The sequence below is a fragment of the Medicago truncatula genome, chromosome 6 (genome assembly GCF_003473485.1).
Source record: "Medicago truncatula cultivar Jemalong A17 chromosome 6, MtrunA17r5.0-ANR, whole genome shotgun sequence".
Taxonomy (NCBI): domain Eukaryota; kingdom Viridiplantae; phylum Streptophyta; class Magnoliopsida; order Fabales; family Fabaceae; genus Medicago; species Medicago truncatula.
In genome coordinates this window covers 38,681,026-38,701,184 of record NC_053047.1, presented here as the reverse complement: position 1 = coordinate 38,701,184, position 20,159 = coordinate 38,681,026, and the positions used below count along the sequence as shown (strand labels likewise).

The following is a 20,159-nucleotide window of genomic DNA, read 5'->3' as shown; positions in this document are numbered from 1 at the left end:
TAATTTGAGAAAATAACATAAATGAATGTATACGTAATTACATATGTCGGTGTCATGTCGGTGTCAAATACACACATGTTGGACACCAGACACGCCTTCAATGAGAAGTGTTTGGGAATTGAATACAGGTGCCTCGAGCCTCATGTAGTTTCTGTTAGTTTAGAATAAGATATATTACATTATCTATTATAATGTCAGTATCAAACACTATATATTGCAAGATAAAACAACAACTAACCTGACTCAAAATTACACCATGAGCAAAATTAGCTTATATAGTGAGCATACAAGTACTAGTAAAATAGAATGTACTACTCTATAGTACTACACTAAGATAACTTGTACTATCTAAGCTATATAATATCCTCATTTTGCTCATGGTGTAATAGTCTCCATAGAAGAGAAAGAATGCTATTAATGTCACTCAAATCCAACGCCAGAGACAAGAAGCTGAACACCCCAAAATTTCCTCTATCCATTGGTAGCAACAGAGGAGAAAAAGTGTGACAGCAATTTCCGGAAATCGCCGCCAGGGAACGAAATCAGCACTCATCACCGACGGGATCAAAGATTACGATGCAGAAATTAGGGATATTGAAGCTGAAGGTCGGGTGTTGTGATGTTTCCACCACTGCGTCAGTGAGTGGAACTGCAAACATTTGACCGGGATCGATCGCGTCCATAGGGAATCCTCACAATCGAGCCGGTTAGGAAGTCTATCTCGTAAAAGTCTCATACTAAACACATTCTTTTTTTGGCACTGATGTGAGCCATATCTCTGCACTGCCTTCAATAATTCATCATTGAAATCATTGGGAAAATGCAAATATCACAGATCTTGATAACAACCTTTCACCGAGAATATGTTGCACTCTCTGGCAACCATTTATCAACATCCAGTACAGGTTGCTGCAGCTGTGTTTTTACACAAGAAACTGAACTGGCAGAGAAGTGTTTTTACACAAGAATACCTTATTAATCACAAGAGCCATACAGTGTTGTTTCTGCTACACAGGTTCTGTCTCGGAAACTCTGAGTCAATCTTCAAAACTCTGTAACCAGTATAATTGATCTGCAAAGCATAGCATTACTCACTGCCCTTTCGAACAACCAACGGATTCTGTGCTGCGAGCAACCACTAGACATGTCGCATGACAACGCCAAAATCCTGACCACTGCATATGTTTTCCCATGACCTGATAGCAATTGTTTGTCTCAAGTGGTAATGATGACTCTGCTTCCAGGACCAAGCCGACCAGGCTCTCCGACCAAATTGTTCAATTTCTCTCGTTTGTCTATGTCATCGAGAATCAACAACACTTTCTTCTGAGATAGCCCTTCATTTTATGATTGAAATTCCTTCATTAACATGTCCAAACTGTCTTTCAAATCCGATTGATTTGGAGAGGAGCTGCTCTTGGAGATACTCTAAGCCATGTTTAACAGCATTTTCTCTCACAATGTGAAGGAAACACTTACATTCAAATTGATCAATAATCGAATTATAAATTGCTTGAGAAAGTGTTGTTTTACCCCTTCCTCCAGTTCCAAGTATTCCTATTATGCAGACTCCATCATTCGAGATTTGAGACCAACAAGGTAATCAGCAACATGTAAAGGAACATGGTTAATCTTGTTGGAGACATCTGTAACTATTTTTTCAATAAAATCTCGTTCATATTCATTTATGTCCAATCATAAATATTTAAATAAATGCATCAGAATAACTATCACAAATATGTATTTACATATAATAATGAGACTGATGAAATTCTCATTAGATTGGAATAGAAGAGTACAAGAGTATATATACAAAGCTGAATTATAATACTAAACAACAAGAACTATACTAAAATGTACTACTCCCTAATTGCTTGTACTGCAAGCTACACATGTCTCCTTATTTGATGTGCTTTACTCATGGTGTAATAATAATCAACTTCTTTCTGAAAATATCTTTCATAAAGTTTATGATTAAAAGCATTTATGCTTTCAAAGTATAAGTATCTTACTCATAACAACATTCATTTAAGATCTGCCGCAATTTATTAGACGTTGTGCAAAACTATCCAACTTCCACTATGGCTTCTCCTGTCTGCAAGTCAGAAGCATTCAAATAGATATGATAAGTAACACAATATACAGTTATGCTGCTATAGAGAAAATTGATATTAGTTACTCCAGAAAAAATTTCAACATGACTTGCAAAAACCAAGCATTTAGCTCAATGATTTAAGAAACTTCTCCATCTAGAAACAATGAATTCGTAATTGAGTATACAGAAATTAATCAACATTTATAATAATGATAATGATTTCATCAGTAAACAGCAAACCACAAACCTGCAAAGTTGAGATCAAGAGAATAACAACAAGACGGACTAGACCAAGGAATCCAAATTAGTGGTATTGGATGGAATGGATTCCATCACAATTCATTATATTCCATAAGAATTGAAAACATGTTTTGTTTCCTTTTCTTTTGAGATTTTGTCTCTCTATATGGATCGGTGAATATCACATTCTCCTCCTCTGCGTTGTTTTTCTCCTTTAACACGTGGATTCCCATTTGTGCACTCCTTAACATTTCATTCTTCTCTTCCTCACTAAGATTGAAACTCTTCAACTCAAGCTCCACACGGATCCATTCATTTTCCAAAAGTGCTTTGTCCATTTCAGACTCGTACTTAATCCCATAAATTCTTCTCAAGCGTTTATTATGTTCTTCCAATTTCAGATCAAACAAAAGTGTATGGTCTGAGATCCCAAACTTCAAGGTAATATCTATCTCAATTTCATATCCATTCACAAAAATATTGACTTTTGGGTAACCCAACCAGTGTTCTGGAGAAAGAAGAATATAAGTAATAGAAGGGATCTTTTTACGAAACCAGAAAGTAATTGTGCTTTGTCCCCTGATTTGGTGCTCAAACCAATTTGGAATCCCATCTGTTCCATTTGGGAAATAAAATTCAGTGCCTCCAGCCTCATGTAGTTTCTGTTAGTTTATAAAAAAAGAATGATAATTACACTATGAATTATATACATGAAATATTATGTATCAAATAATATCTATTGCAAGAAAAAACAACAAACCTGACTCGTTAACATTCTTCTACTTGAGGAACTCAACGATTCACATTTATAAGCGGAAAGCTCTTCAAGATTTGGTGGAATCCCTCTAATTTCCTCAAGAGACTTGCAACAATCGAATTCAAAGATCTTCATAAGGTGACATTCATTAAGACACTCGGGAAGAATATTGAAATTGAAGTTATGCGATAAGTCTAGCCTTTTCACATTAACAAACCACTTGAGAAGTATTGGTAAACATTCATCTGAGAGGTTGCAATTTTGGAGACTAAGCTGTGTCACATTTGAAAACACTATAGAATTAATTTTGTCATTATGTTTTGGGAACCTCAGCATTCCACATCTCTCTATTGATATGTCATTAAGTTCACTGAGATTTTGAAATGAAGATGGCAATTCTCCTATGGAAGTATTAACAAACAAAATACGTTTTATATTTGTCATCTTGCATAATAATTCTGGAAAACTATTGAGACTCACACAAAAAGAGAGTTCCAATTCCTTAAGAGATGCCAAACCTAAGGGTGGAAAACGCTTGAGCTTGCTGCAACCAATTGCACTTATGAATTCAAGTTTATTTTGGTGGCCAATTGAATCGTCAATTGTAATTAAATTTCTACAAAATTTAAATGAGAACTTCTCTATATTTGAAAGACCTGAGACATCAGGTATATGTGTTAAATATTCACAATCGTCCAATGTCAAGACTTTCATATTCTGGAACTTCTGCGTAAACACAAGGAAGAAACAAATACTCTCTTAGTGATTTCTTTTGTTGACGAAAACAAAATTATTGTGAATTTATAAATGTATACAATTATAAAATGAAGTTACTTCACTTGCCTTGCTTAAAATACTAGATGATAGAGACTCCAATAAACATCCTTTCCATTTCAATACTCTCAAACTGTTTGGAAGATACTTGAGTCCATTGGAAAAATGGCCATTTTCAATGATTAGTGTTTTAAGTTTTGTCATCTTCTTGAAGGCCATTCCTTTCTGGTCTATTACGGATTCCATGGAGTGGAAATTCATATATATCATTTCAATTTTACTAGTTCCCTTTTAACAAAAAAAAAAAAAAGAACATAAATCAACCACAATAAAAATAAGATATGGAGAAATTTACATGTAATTAAGTAAAAATAAATACTAGTATGAGATGGTCATAAAAAGAGCAAAGTCGTTTTAAAACTAAATAACAAATTGAACATAGATATCAATCTTACTCACAGTGTTTTCATTTAAAGCATGAACTATATCATCTTGACACCATAGCCTACTTCTTTCTCCTGGCTCTTTAGGTGATTCTTGTCGGACGACTTCTTTACCCATGTCCTCTATCAAGTCATGTAATCCCACACAACCATCATATTCCCAACGGTCTATGAGAGATTTTTCAGCCAACACTTCTAGATGATGTGTTATGCAATGGCCATAATGAGCATGGAGTATATCTTTGACATCCGCCCATCCGCATCCTTTGAAGCAACAAGCAATGTCCAGAAAGACACTCTGCTCCTCTTCTTCCAAAGCATCATAGCTTACTTTAAGTATCTTTTGGATCTCTTTATTGGGAATCTTGTCATACCCATCTAATGTACTCTTCCATTTTTCTATGCTCTTTCCAAACAAGTTTGAACCCACTACTTCTATAACTAATGGAAGGCCAGAAGAATATGCAACTGCACGGTTTAAAATGTCTTCGTAACCTGAAGGAACTTTGTCACTTTTAAAAGCCATCCACCTTAACAATTCAAGAGCTTCAGTCCCATTCAACCCTTCTACTGCATGTGTACTTTTTATCCCATGACTACTTAGTAAGTGTTTGTCTCGAGTGGTAATGATGACTCTGCTTCCACGGCCGAACCAATCAAGTCCTCCAGCCAAAGCATGCAGTTGATTCATATTGTCAACATCATCGAGAATCAAAAGAATCTTCTTTCTACATAGCCTTTCCTTAATGATTGGAATTCCCTCACTAACATGGTCTAACTTAATTTCCAATCCAATTGTTTTCAAAAGGAGCTTCTCTTGGAGATGTTTCAAGTTATTTTTAGCTGAATTCTCTCTCACATCATGAAGAAAACATAATCCGTCAAATTGATCACCAATAAAATTATAGATTGCTCTTGCAAGTGTTGATTTACCCAAGCCTCCTATCCCATAAAGTCCTACCATGTGTACCCCTTTATTAGTTTCCTTATCAAGAAGCAATTTCACTTGTTGTATTCGAAACTTAAATCCAACAGGGTAATTGGCAACATGTAAGGGCACACGATTGATCTTGTTGGAGATGTATTTGACTATGTCTCCAATAAAATCATATTCATATCTGTTCATGTTCAACTAGATATGTTAGTCCAAACAACAACATGACAATCACATTCATGTATTGATAATTATATTATAAAATTTTCATTGTTTTGAGTTATAAAAAACTAATTCTAGTTTAAGAATATATAAATTGTGGTTCCCATTTAAGCTTTAAGATTGAATGATTTAGGTACATAAATTAAAGGCAAAACAAGATTCAAGGGAAGTAGAGTACCTCTGACTACAATCACTTGACAAGTCTGGTGTCTGATTAAAAGCTATCTTCCCAGTAAGCTTGTATTCATATCTATTCATGCCCAACAAGATAAGTTGGTGAACAAATAAAAAAACAATCACATCTATATCTTGACGAATATATCATACAATTCTAATTGTTTTGACATACAATAACTAATATTTGTTTAAATATATAAATAAAAAATGTTTCCCTTTTAAGCATTTATATGGAATGATTGAGGAATAAAAATTGAAGAAGGCAAAACAAGATTGAAGTGAAGAAGGCTACCCAGGAGAACGATGGTCGCCAGACAAGTTAGCTGCTTGAGTAAGAGCTATCTTCCATTTTTGCAACCTTTCCATATGATCTGTATTATGTTGGAACCTCTCTTCATGCTTAGCCAATGCTTCTCCATAACTACCTCTATGATGTCGCACATGAGAAGGATCCACGCCAAAGAAAACGGGCAAAACGAGGCGACCATTTTGCTTATACAAGTGAATGATGTGGACAAGTTCGTCCAAACAAAACGACGAAGAGGCATAGTTGGCAGAAAACACGGGGATAAAAATCCTAGACTCTTCAATGGCATTGTCGAGTGATGGTGTGATTTCATCCCCTCTTTGAAGTTCACTATCATCAATGAAGGTGTGGATTCCCTTGTCAGTAAGAGCCTTGTAGAGATTGCCGGTGAAACCATACCGAGTGTCACTTCCCCTGAAACTAAGGAATACTTGGTATTTGAATACATAGGAAATTGAAGAGGAAGAGGAAGATGATTGCATAGCCATGAGATTTGAGAGAATATGGATGAAGAAAGAATTTGAGAATGCAGAATAGTATTAAATATCACATACCAATGCTACGTCAAACTTCCTGGCCACTTGCTATAGCCGTGTGGACCAATCACACAGTAAATATCATTTACTGCAATTTCTTTAATGTGACTACTATTAAACTTTTGGACAAAACTTAAATAAATAAATAAGTTTTTTTTGAAGGAATAAATAAACAAGTTAAAAACCAAATAATAGTGAATTAATAAATGTTTTTGCCTAATGCTACGATATAAGTTTTTCAATTGTGTTATTTGTACACACGATTTTCGATATTGTATTTTGACAATGTATATCATTGCGTGTAAATGCTAACCGGTGGCTCTGAATATTGGTTAAGAAAGTTAAAAGATAATATTTTAAATCGTAAAAGACTCTTTTTTAGCTTTTAATGCAGTAGACTACACAACTTAAAAAGTCTTATCAGCACTGATTTAGCCTTAAAAGCCATCCTTCTTACTCCCCCCGTCTCACAATAATTGTCTCTTTACCATTTTTTATTTTTCTCAAAATAATTATCACTTTAAAATAACAATGCAACATTTTTTTCCCATTATTATATCCTTATTTATTGAATTTCATCCAACTTAACTCATTTGACTCAAGATAGATCCTTTGTAAACTGATTTATGAGATTGTTTAATGTAGGGATTGTTAGCAGGATTAAACTTTGTGCTTAAGCTTTTAATCTTGTTTTAGTGCAATTAGGGCTTACTTGGCAGAGGTTACTTGTAATGCAAGTTAGCTCAAGTTGCTTGGATACTTTACTATAAATAAGTATCCACTCATTGTATTTTACAACTGAATGAATGCACAATCATTTTCCTTACAATATACTCCAAAAATCAACCAAGTTTGCAACTTCCTTAAAAGAAGAAGACTAGTAATACTTGTGGGTCTATGTGGGATATGAGGGCTTTTAAGGCTGTTGGTTGATTTTTGGGGTACATATATTCATTACTTTCACCTACTAGTCTTCATCAAACTTCATCTTCCATGTCGGTCAATGTGGAAAACTTCCTTTGAATTTTCTACATCCTTACGTGTGGACCAATCACCAATAGTACCATTCAATCCTTAACGTGTACCCATCAATGAAGGTGGATAGGTGGATGAAGACAAGTAACACTTTTGTCAACCAATGTGAATCTTTTAAAAATCAATGTCAATGCCTTAAAAATCAAAATGACATTTCTAAGTGATATTTTGTTTAGACCCCAAAAGTCAAAAGTTATTTAGATATTTATATTGTTCAAACAAATACTACCCTTAATCTCATCTATGAAAAATGATGAATTTACTCCCTCTCCTTGTTTATAATTGTCACTTCTGCATAAAAAAATTTGTTTTTGATTAATTGTCATTTTCAAAGTTCAATACATCATTAAATGTTAATTTATCTATATATCCTTATATGTTTATTGCAGAGAAAAATATATATAAAATGATTAATATTATTATAGGAAAAAGATAAATTGTTTTATCCAAAAAGTAGTAAAAGTATTTGTTGTTTTCTTTTTCTTGAAGAAGCTAAATTAGCTCACCCAAATTGACACCAAATATAATCGAACCTGCAACCTCGAGGATGATTCATAAATGTGCGTTCAGCTCAGATCTGATTTTTTTTTTATTCATAAAAGTCCTCTCCCCATTTCATTCATACCGAAACCCTAACCATATCTCTTCATTTTCTCCCTCATTTTTTACATCTTTGCAATCTTCTCTATCTTTCTATCGAGACAAAATCACAAAGATGTTTGAATTACACTTTTCTCATCTCAAAGATTCTTGAATTACACTCTCCTATCCTCTTATGTTAAAATATACACCCCCCTCCCTTGAAAAGTAAAATTTATACTCCCCTCCCGTATAAGATGCTTGAATTATAACCCCATCCTTTAATAATTAAATATGTACTACACTTTAATCTATTTTAACATAAATAAATATTTGTATGATATATATTCATTTTGAACCACCATTTAAGAAAAATTAATTCATTTCTTTATAATTTAAATGTCAATGATAATTAAATTTAAATATTTTGCTATTGATTTTATAATTTAGAGTATGAAATTAACTTTTAAATAACCATGCTTTATTGTCTTTAGTAATTTTTCACATATTTTAATTTTATTTTGGGTTGTTTCATATTTTATAATAGGGTTTATAACTACATGTTAATGAAATTGTGAATAAAAAATAGTAAAAAATATGTATTCAATTTGAAGTGTGTTAAATTATTTTTCTTTTTGCTAGATTATTAGAAATAAAAAAAATATATTGAGGGTGTAAAGTGTAGATTTTATCATAAGAGGGGATGAGAATGTAATTCAAGCTTCTCTTGGGGGAGGAAATTGAAAAGTTTTCTAATATGTTTTGAATAAGAGGGAGAGAAAAATGTATATTTTAACATAAAGAAGTGTAATTCAAGCATTTGTGAAGAGGAGAGGATAATTTACTCTTATATTAATCAGATAGTTTCTATTTTGACATAATCATAAAAAGATACTACACGTTGCAGTATTTCATATTCAATACTCCTGATTATTGCTTTAGTGGCCTTAATTCCATGAGAGAAACAATAGGGAACAAACTGTGTTCCTTTTATTGTGGTTATACTGCTATTAATTAGGGATTTTAGTTGCCAAATCATATCTATTTCATATTCAAACTATTTTATCTGCCTCTTTCTTTCCTTTAATGTTGGAGTCAATGAAATACTCATTAGTCAAATTCTCTCCTTTGTTATTTTGTTCCTAAAATCAAGCCACACGTTAGCCACCTATTTCAATTCTCTCACAATTAGTTTTCTTCCCACTGAATCAGATTACACAAGTTATTTCTCTCAAATTCCATTGCATTGGTTTTGTTATTATAACCATAACCACACAAGTTATACTAGCCATCTCATTCAAATTCTATCATTTATTCATTTTGGTACTAAATTTTTTTTATTCTATTATATCCAACTTCTTATCATTCCTTCATTTATCCAACTTCTTTACCACATACTCAATTTCGTGTAAGCTTTTAGAGACTTTAAGCATTCATTCGTGCATTGGCTCTCGTAGAATCTCTGAAAGCACTACATTAGTAAGAAAAACGTTCGAGGTAAGGGCACTACTCCATGCAACTCAAAGAGGATCCAAATCTTTGTGTCCATTCAAAAATTATTCCTCAAAATTATTGGTTGGAGCATACATATGTGACTATTATTTGATGGAGCAAAATACTTAGAGCTTTATTTTCCTTTCTTTTACGGTCAAATAAAGTAAGATCGTAATGAACCATAAAATGGGTTTTTTTTTCTTTCTAAAAAAGGAATAAAATGGGTTTATTTATTATTCATGAAAATATATGCGTGTTTATGTGACTTATTATATGTTTCTGTTGATCATAAATTTGAGACCGTTATAGAACAAAAATAATAAGAGGAAAAATAAGACATTCATGAAAGATCTCTTTTGTCATGTGATGCATTATTACTTTCCGTGCGGTTGGTGGAGATTGCATTTATTTCATTAACATATGACAATATGCATTTTTGTTTGGTGTCTTAGTGTAGGTTAAATTTATGGGTCCTGCTAACCGGTGCCTCCGGGCACTCGTTAAGCATACCATAGAATTATTACTATAAAAGGAAACCGTTTTTGACATTATTATAAATTAATTATACAATTTCAATGCATTAACTACTATATAATTTCCTTTTTCATTCTCTTAATCAGTGCCTCGGGAGCACCGGTTAGCATTTCCCTAAATGTATTAGGGTTAATTAACTTTTTAATCCTTATAAATATCTGCAGTTGTTTTGTTTTTAGTCCCTATAAAAATAAATCACACTTTTTAGTGCTTACAAAATTTTCTGTTAGTGTTTTTAGTTCTGTTAAATTAAAATTTGTTTAATTATGCTTAAAATTTTAAATTTTTTAATGATTTTTTACATACTTGAATTTTTAGGTCCAAATTTTCGTTAGTTTTATCTTGAATTTTTAGCGTTTTAAAAAAATTATATTTAATTCATTACATATTAAAAAATTCTAATTTTTTATAAAAGAGATTATTATAATGTTCTTAACTTTTCTGTTAAAAATCATTTAAAAATATAAAAGTTTAAGTATAATTAAACAAATTTCAATTTAACAGGGACCAACACATACTTTTAGTCCTTGAAAAATTAAAATTTGCTTAATTGTGCTTAAACTTTTAAATTTGTAACATATTTTTCACATACTTACAATTATAATATTATACAAAGTTCATCCACAAAAAAGTAACTTCAAATTTTATTATTAAGTCCAAATTTTCATTAATATAATCTTGAAAATTTGGCTTTTAAAAAAATTCATATTTAATTCATTACATGTTAAAAACTAAAAAAAATTATAAAAGAGTGTCTTGCGATGTTATGAACATTAATGTAAAAAATATTTCAAAAATTTAGAAGTTTAAGCATAATTAAACAAATTTTAATTTAACAGGGACTAAAAACACAAACAAAAAATTTTGTAGGGACTAAAAAATGTGATTTATTTTTTTAGGGACTAAAAACAAAACTGCAAATATTTTAAGGACCAAAAATTCAATTAACCCAATTTATTATTCATTATGGTGAATGTAATTTTAAGATTCATTTTTATTTCATGAAGGTTCATTAGGAATTTATTATATTTCATTTTATTAGGATTGCATTTTATATTTCATTTTTATTTATTAGGATTGCATTTATTTTATTTTCATTTTAAATTAATTATAACATGACAAATCAATTATATCCGGATCATATAATTTTAAGAGCATGCTTTTTTATTTCATGAAGGTTTATCAGGAATGAGTCATGTTTTGGGGAATTTATATGCATTTGAAAAGAAAGGAAAAATAAAGAAAAAGGAGATCGAAATTCAATATATAAACCGGTTAAACTTTAGTGTAATGAGCAATGTTTTCTGTTAACTATAACGATAATATTATTGATTTTTTTGAAGGAGATAATATTATTGATTTTAATTTTGAGTAGTTATACCTTCTATTGATTTTTGATTTAAGGTTATACAAAACAACTAAAGTAAAACTCTTTGGTCTTCTTCATGATTTCTTTAGTTATTATTTTTGTATTTTGAAGGAAATTTGATAAATAGTTTTAGGGCAGTCCAATCATCTTACGGGTCTTAGGCATGCTATGAGACATTATAATTTTTTTTTCCTTCTAATAAACGAAGAATGACACAAGCATTATAGGTATGACAGTCGACAATTAGTATATTATTCATTTTTTTATCACTAATCTCATCATTGCTTAATTTTCTTGAATAACTTGCATGAGAAATGCCTAAAATATTTTTCATTGAAAAAATTAAGATTCATTTTAATAGTAGAACGTCAACTAGATTACCCTTTGATTTGTTATCAAGATTCTCCAAATTTCTTGAATCATAAATATTAAAATGAGCAATTTCAATATTAGATGCATTTAATTGGCACATCATCACCAAGATATGAGACGAAGGATTTGGCACCCTTAATGTGTTTTTCCCATTCCGCAGAGTTTTCATTTATGTGATGTTGTGTTTTAGTTTGCTAAAGTTTTGTGTTGCTATACAAACCCCTCTTTTACATTGGTGTGAAACCTTTTGATAATAAAAAAAAATGTTTAAAGGCTTCTAGACTGAAGCTTTGATACCGCTGACATTAGTGCCCTTTTGGTACATCTGCTATACAGACCCCCTTAAAAAGTATGTATTGATATATATACTCCATGTATTTTTTTTTTGGGCCACTTATAGGCATGGGCCTTAGGCCGTCGCAGGGCCAATGCCTTAGGCTGGCCCTGAATGATTTATTTAACCTAAATTTTTGGCAGAAGAGTAGTGTATTTATATAATTTTTTGGTTTTTAATTTCTTGTTTAGTTTTGTTTTGTATGGTTTATGGTTTATGAAAGTTGACCCCTTACACCAGCATTTTAAGTGCCAAAGAAGAGATGATGTTTGCTTTGGTGTTTTTACTTGATGCGCGTACGAGGACAAATTTGAGGTTTTGATTGAATTGTAATTTTAAAAGAATTGAAGGATATTTAGTTTAATAATTTTAAATTAAATTATGTTAAGAATTTTTCTATAAGTTTTTGTTAAGAATTTATTATCAATGAAAAAAATAGCAGTCTTGTTTTTCTAATATAAAAATAGTAGGCGTAATGTCTTGATCAAAATCCGGGGTGTTACAAGGCCGATGCGCTTTTGTTGTTGTTGGTGAAGCTAGGCAATGCTTGGCGGTAAATTTGAGCTTGGTTGATGATGCGGTTGTGGTGGTGGAGGAGTCTTAGGAGGTGGTGGTGGAGTAACCGGTGGCGGATATGACGTGCCAAAGACCAAGTAGGTAAAAGAAGATGTAATTAAAATTAATTGTTGTTTGAGGTTATGATGTGTTTTTTTTTTTTTTTTTTTTTTTAAGTAGTGTGTACTGAAAATTGTATATGTTTGCCTTGAAGCAAACTGATTAAGATATAATTTAATGGTAGAGGTTGTTATGTTAAAGCAGTAGACATGTCTTTCAAATCGATTTAAGTTGTGAATGAAATTTCTAATGGTTTTATGTGTTTGAAATTTGCAGAGGTCTATAGCTCTATCAATTTAATCATGTCTAAGCCTTCCTTCAAGACTCAACATCATTTAGGTACTTTTTCTATATGTAATTTGATTCTTAGTTTGGGATTTTATTGGGTATTGGAACCTTATTCTTGTTTAAATTTGAAGTCTACTCTTTTGTGTTGAAAATAATATTGTGTATCAATTAAATTAAATGTGAGAAAATATGCCACGAAATATTTCACCTACTTTTTTTTATTTTATTTTATGGATTACAATATTTCACCTACTTTAAATATATCAGGCTATTTTTTTAAAATAACTATTAGAAGGAAACTAATAGTAAGATTACTCCTTAAAATTGATCATTTCCTAACAAAGACAGTAATAGAGTTAAAAAATATTTTAAAAATTACAATTTAATAAAACCCAATTTTTGTCCCCGGGTACGCTTCTATCATACAACAACTTCATATTTCATTCATTGGTACCAACAACATTATGTTAATGTAATAGTCGATTTTCTTATTCAAATTGGTTTATACTCAAAGCACGAAAAACAATATAATAAAATAGATTTTGTCAAAAAAAATAATAATCATAAAATAGATAGTATCAAAACTTCTCAATAAAAAAGAAATAAAAAAGATACACCAAAGTCACATACTTTAAGAAAGTTCACACCCATTTTCCTTGCAATAAAATAGTTTAATGAATTATCATATCACAAATATATAATATGGGCTCAAATGATATCATGTGCTCCTAAAGTCTATATGATCCTGATATAATCAGCTCGCCACTAAGGCACCACGAAGAGATATTAATTTAACCACCCACTAAGGCACCACACAGAAATGCATATGTTCTGTCATGATTATGAAAATAAATGCAATCCCCACGACTTGGGCAACCACATAGAAACTAATATATATGCGGTTGCATAAGTGGCGGGGATTGCATTTATTTTCATAATCATGACATGACATAGGCATTTTTGTATGATATCTTAGTGGCGGGTTAAATTAATATCTTTTCGTGGTGCCTTAGTGGCGGGCTGATTATATCCGGATCATGTAGCCTTTAGGAGAATGCATCTTGCACATGATATCATTTGAGTCCATTATATATTTGTGATATGATAATTGATTAAAAGCTAAAATAAAGTTTTGGTCCCTGCAAATATGTCTCGTTTTGATTTTAGTCCCTGTAATTATTTTTGCAGTGACCATTTTAAAAATCAAAAGATTTTGCAATGACTATTTTTTTAATAAATGGGTTCAGTCATCATGTGCCTTATCATGTGCCACGTGTGCAAATCATCACAAAAATGAAGTCAGGGACCAAAACCAAAATGAGGCATATTTGTAGGGACCAAAACCATAGTTTACCTTGATTAAACTATTTTATTGAAAGGAAATGGGTGTAAACTTTCTTATAGTATGTGACTTTGGTGTATCTTATTTCTTTTTGATCGAGAAGTTTTGATATTATCTATTTTATGACATTATTTCTCGTGTTTTAAGTATGAACCAATTTGGATAAGGAAATTTAGCTTACATTGATATATGTTTGTAGGTACCAAGAAATGAAATATGAAGTTGTTGTGTAATAGAAGCGTATAAGGGGACAAAAATTGTGTATTATTAAATTGTACTCCATCCGTTTCAAAATAAGTGTCGCTTTAGCAAAAAAAAATTGTTTCAAAATGAATGTCACTTTACATTTCCAATACAACTTTAATTTTTTTTCTTCCAACTTTACCCTCAATAAATACTCCAACTTTTTTCTCACACAATTTTCAATGCAACTTTAAGTTTGTCTTTTTCATATAAAACAAGGGCAGTTTGGTAAAAGTGTTACGTCTAATGGTTATTTCATTTCTTTCCTTAATCTGTGTGCAATTGGCTAAAACAACACTTATTTTGAAACGGAGGGAGTAATTTCAAAAATATTTTTGAACGCTATTATTGTCTTTGTTAGGAAAGAATCAATTTTAAGGAGTAATCTTCTATTAATTTTGATAGGTTATCTTTCTCTTAGTTTCTTTCTAATAGTTATTTTAAAAAAAATACCCTCACATTTTTAAAGAAAATGAATAATTTTATGTAATTTTTTGGTTGAAAATCGGGGGCAATACAATCTGGTTCACGAAAAAAATGTTTTTTTTTGTGTGTAAGACGGGTATCCTCCATGCGCAACTACATAGACTAATTTTTCGATCATTGTGGAACCCAAATGATTGATAAGCTCTTCCTATAGATTTTAACGCTGCTGCATGCCCAGGAACATGCACTTTTTTTTTATCATATGGTGAGAGTATTTTTAAGTGAACTCTTTTCAAAAACTTACACTTTTATAAGGTAAGAAAAATAAATTATTTCTGTCCATTTAAAATTGGCCTTCTTTGCTCAAAAAAAAAAAAAAATTGGCCTTCTAGTGGTCGGAAATTCGAAATAAAGATAAGAATTATTTCTGAAGCCTGATAATATTATTTTTCTGCTTGATTTGTGTGTGTTGGTCTTGATGCTTTTGTGAAGATGTTGGGAGTTTCCAATTTTGTATTGTATGTTACATAAATTGACTTTTTTTTTTCTTTGTCCAAACTGCATCTCAAGAAACTTGGTGAAGAGGAGAGAAGACATAGAAAACTACTTGAATCACTAACGTTTTATTTTAGATCATTATGACTCCATTCTTTGTTTTGGCTCTATTATGAGAGAAGAAATAGATGAATAACATTCTCATTAATTGATGAAATAATGAAGGAGTACAATTTATATAGAAGCTAAGAGGTATACTATATTACAATGAGCTGAAGCATAGAGTATTGGAACTCTTCTAACTAACTGTAAACAAACTAAAGTTAGGTAACTTGCTACGCAAGTTACTGTTGTAACTACTCCTCATTCTCTTGTTTTCCTTCATGATGTGTTAGCCCCCCACAAGTTGAAGGATGGTAAATTTCTACCATATTCAACTTGAATAGTAAATTGGATGAGGAAGAACACCTTTAGTAAAAAAAAAAATGCTATTTGTGCCTGAGAAGTGACCGGAAGGAGTTTCATGCTTGAAGTTTGTCCTGTACAAGGTGACAATCAATCTCTAGATGTTTTGTGCGTTCATGAAAAATTGGGTTTGCAGCAATGTGCAAAGCACTTTGATTGTCACAGTATAACACATGCAATTTAGAGGTTTGAAGCTGCAAATCCTGAAGCAAATAAAGCAGCCACTGAAGTTCGCATGTAGCAGCTGCAAGTGCCCTATATTCCTCTTTTGAAGAGGACCTAGAAACAATCAATTGCTTCTTAGTGCGCCATGAAATCAATGATTTGCCAAGGAAGAAGCACTGGCCAGAGATGGATCTTCTTGAATCTAAGCAGCCAGCCCAGTCAGCATCAGAGAACCCCAAAATCTGAAGAGCTGAATCTCTAGGAAAGAATAAACCTTTGCCTAAAGATGTTTTAAGATATTTGAGTACTCTCATAGCAGCAGAATGATGAACTTGTGTACGCTTAGCGAGGAACTGGCTCAATTGCTGAGTAACAAAAGTAATATCAGGTCTTGTTGTGTTAAGATACAACAACCTACCAACAAGCCTTCTGTAAGCAGATATATCTGTGTATGGTGGACTGGAATCACGATGAAGTTTAACAGAAGGGTCAGAAGGAGTGGAAATAGGTTTAGAGTGAGTGAGACCTGAATCAGCAAGAAGATCTAGACAATATTTTCTCTGACAAAGTGAGATACCTTGTTTGGAGTGAGCAACTTGCAAACCCAGAAAGTACTTGAGTTGTCCTAAATCTTTAATTTTGAAAGAAGCACGCAGGACGGATTTGATGTTGTTAAACTCAGAATGAATTTCCTGCTAAAATAATATCATCTACATAGACCAAAATGATGGTGAATGTAGTAGCTGAAGATTTGGTAAATAGTGAATGATATGAGTTAGCATGCTTGTATCCTTGAGCCAATAACAAAGAGGTGAGCCTTTCATACCATTTTCTGGAGGCTCGCTTCAATCCATAGAGGGATTTAACCAATTATCAAACTTGATTGGGTTTAGATGTAGTGATACCAAGTGGTAACTGCATGTAAACATCTTCTTGTAACTCACCATGCAAAAAAAGCATTGTTAACAGCAAGTTGGTGTATGAACCAATGATGAATTGATGTTAAAGCAATAACAAGTCTCATTGTAGTAAACTTAGCAACAGGTGAGTATGTGTCAAAGTAATCTAAACCTTATATATGATTTTAACCCTTTGCAACTAAGCGGGCTTTAAACCTTTCTATGGATCAATCTGCATGATGTCTAATCTTATATACCCTTCTGCAACCAATAGGTTTGATATTAAAGGGTAGATCAACAACTTTCCAAGTTCGAGTTTGTTCAAGAGCAGTAAGTTCAGTCTCCATGACCTTATTCCATCAATCAAATTTACTAGGCTCATCATATGATTTAGGCTCAATGTGTGTTTGAAGGGAAAAAACAAAATGGAGATGTTGATTAGACAATTTATTATATGAAAGAGAATCAGTAACATGATAGCTAGTAAAATCAGTAGAATTAGTATGAGATGATGATTGATTTGAGACATGACATACAAAATCTTTGAGGTGTGATGGTGGATGCCTTATTCTAGAAGATCTAATGATGGAAAGTAACTCATGAGGAGGAATAGTAGGAGGTACAATGTGGGAGGGAGAGTCGTCAAAAAATATAGGAGAATGGCTAACGGGTAAGTTGCCAAACACATGAGAAGGTATATCAGGTGATGAATTTGAGGAAAAGTACTCCCAATGAGGAACATTAAAGTTGATGTAGGGTATATGATCATGAAAAGTAACATGTCTTGAAATAAAAATTTCTTTGGACTTCAATTTTTTTTTTTTTTTTTTTAACTTTTTGGTTTTCTCAGTTTCAATTTACAATGTCTCAATAATGATTAAATGAATTTTCTTTATTGTTGATTGAAAAATAAATGTTAAATAGAATTGATTATGATAATTTAATAAAAAAATTTGCATCTAAAAAATTTCGTAAAATAAAAAGTGACTTTGGAGTTTGTTTTAGGCCTCATTAACTGTTGGGTCGACCATGATATAGTTTTAAGATTATTACTTTTTTCATCCTATGTCTTTCCTCGCGTGCCCTATTTTTTTTCTTTCAATTTTACCCTTGGTCCGGATTTCATTTTCCGGATTACATTGTTAGAATTTTGCCAGATTTGACAAATCCGGAATAGTGTTTTTCCAGAACTTTTACAATTTTAAGTTTTGCAATTCGTAATATAAAATGTGAATAAGGTAAAAGACAGAATTAAAAAGACACAAACATAAAAACAACTCATTTTATTAATATATGAACAATACATTACAATAATTTTCAAGCTTTTTAAGTTTATTATATAAGATCCTAAATCTATTTCTAATCTCCTAAGAGCCTAACCACCGGTATGTGATAGGACATACCAGTAGTTTGCCTATTGGAGGAAAATCGGAGGAGGAGGGAAGAAGAAAACAATGCTCCTGAGGGAGGTGGGGGGTGCTCAAACTTACGCCCAGACAGGCCAAGCTAAGAATGACACTGACCCACATACAAACCCTGAAAGTTTTCAACGAGACCCTTATCTATGAAAGGCCAACGATGGAAAACCATGGTTGTAGAAGGAAGAAGAGGAGGAGAGGGTGGGAGAGGATGATGTGAGAAATGGTGGGGGTTTGGAAGGCTATTTATAGGGAGGGTGGGTCAAAAACGGTTGGGAGGCCATAAATGCAGTAAAAAATGCATTTTACCACATTTTTTAGACTTGACCACAGACAAAAACGTGTGGTGCAGACCACCGGTCATGACTGATGCATTCCGGAATATAAAATCTGGAATCCACATCTGTTTTCCGGAATATATTTTCCGGATTAATGTGATAATGGTGGTGAACGAGGGAAAAGTTGGCACTTCCTCTAGTGCTAACGACATTCCGGAATGTAAAATCCCGAAAGATTCAGAGCCATTAATGTGGGTTTGGACGATTACAACCACTTACACGTTTTCATTAACTGTATTAATGACCTATGACTTGTTTTAGGCTATAAATAGGCTTCCATCTTCAACAAATACTTTCATTTTTCACTTCACCTCTTTTCTTCCATTTTCTTCAAATGTTTTTTAGTTTTTTAGGGGTATCGATGGTGTCATGGTCATTGTTGACCGTTCATAGGAACCCTGCAATTGCAATGCATTGCAGCTTGTGTGGGGTTCATATAACGGTCAACAGGGACTCTTGACATCAAAGAAAGACACAGAAAAACACATAACATCTGGTCCGGATTTCTGTTTTCGGAAATCACTAACAATCTGGTCCGGATTATGTAATCCGAACCAGGGTTATTTTAGTAAATTTTGCAGGGCGCGCGAGAAGGCAGCAGGTGGGAAAAGTAATAATCTAGTTTTAAAGGACAAAGTTCAAGTTCCACATAAAAACATTGTAAAATGGTCACTAGTGGCACTATAATAAATAAAATTTAAAAAATAATTTGCTATTATAATATACTCCAAGTTATGATGAAATAAGGAAAAAATATATACTAGGATAATTTAATATTTGGGGAAAAAATTGTTTAAGATATTCAACGTTTTCTTGTCAGAAAAGGATATTTAACGTTTTTTAGGAATATTTAGATATAAGATTGATTATAAATATTTTTTATCGTTATATAATAGTAAAATAATATTAAGTTAAGATGGAATCAGATTTTTTTTTCTGAAGGGAATAAAAAAAAAATTATATTAAGATAATTTTATATTAGAATAAATCTGTTTTAAATTTTGTTATATTTCTATCTATATATTAAAAAACTGTTTTAGATACTTTAATTTTTTTTGTCTAGTAGTCTAATGGTTAAAAGAAAAAAAAAAATTAACGTAAAAAAGTGAGGTATCTACGATTCAAACTCTAACTTCTACGTATATTATGTAATGTCTCTGCGAATTAAATTAAACTTATGAGAGGACACTTATCATAAATATTTTATTTCGAGGACCAAGACTAACACAAAAAAAAAAGACTAGCACTCATTGTTTCCTTCAA

The 20,159-nt window shown here is 31.9% G+C and overlaps 1 protein-coding gene across 3 annotated transcripts; it reads right to left on the bottom strand.

Annotated features, from left to right (window-relative positions):
* Positions 1-214: 214 nt before the first annotated feature.
* LOC11436155 (disease resistance protein RPV1) lies at positions 215-6,469 on the bottom strand. Of its 3 annotated transcripts, XM_039835235.1 has the most exons (8): positions 5,935-6,469; positions 5,644-5,715; positions 4,326-5,427; positions 3,936-4,154; positions 3,096-3,818; positions 2,343-2,997; positions 2,013-2,095; positions 215-1,557 (listed from the first exon to the last, which is right to left on the bottom strand). In XM_039835235.1, exons 1-6 carry the CDS (start codon positions 6,435-6,437, stop codon positions 2,428-2,430), a joined length of 3,189 nt encoding a protein of 1,062 aa, XP_039691169.1. In that variant the 5' UTR covers positions 6,438-6,469; the 3' UTR covers positions 215-1,557; positions 2,013-2,095; positions 2,343-2,427. The 3 variants fall into 3 exon arrangements, with proteins under 3 accessions (XP_039691169.1, XP_024641847.1, XP_039691170.1); XM_024786079.2 differs by lacking the exon at positions 215-1,557 and having other exon boundaries at positions 1,656-2,095; XM_039835236.1 differs by lacking the exons at positions 215-1,557; positions 3,936-4,154 and having other exon boundaries at positions 1,656-2,095; positions 3,096-3,197.
* Positions 6,470-20,159: the final 13,690 nt, after the last annotated feature.

What these genes read in the sequence shown, in the direction of transcription:
- LOC11436155 (XM_039835235.1), bottom strand. Translation starts at nt 6,437, where the DNA reads ATGGCTATGCAATCATCTTCCTCTTCCTCTTCAATTTCCTATGTATTC. An exon ending in GGCGACCATCGTTCTCCTGG is followed by an intron (nt 5,716 to 5,934) that starts GTAGCCTTCTTC and finishes GGGCATGAATAG; the next exon opens with ATATGAATACAAGCTTACTG. An exon ending in CATCTAGTATTTTAAGCAAG is followed by an intron (nt 3,819 to 3,935) that starts GCAAGTGAAGTA and finishes GTGTTTACGCAG; the next exon opens with AAGTTCCAGAATATGAAAGT.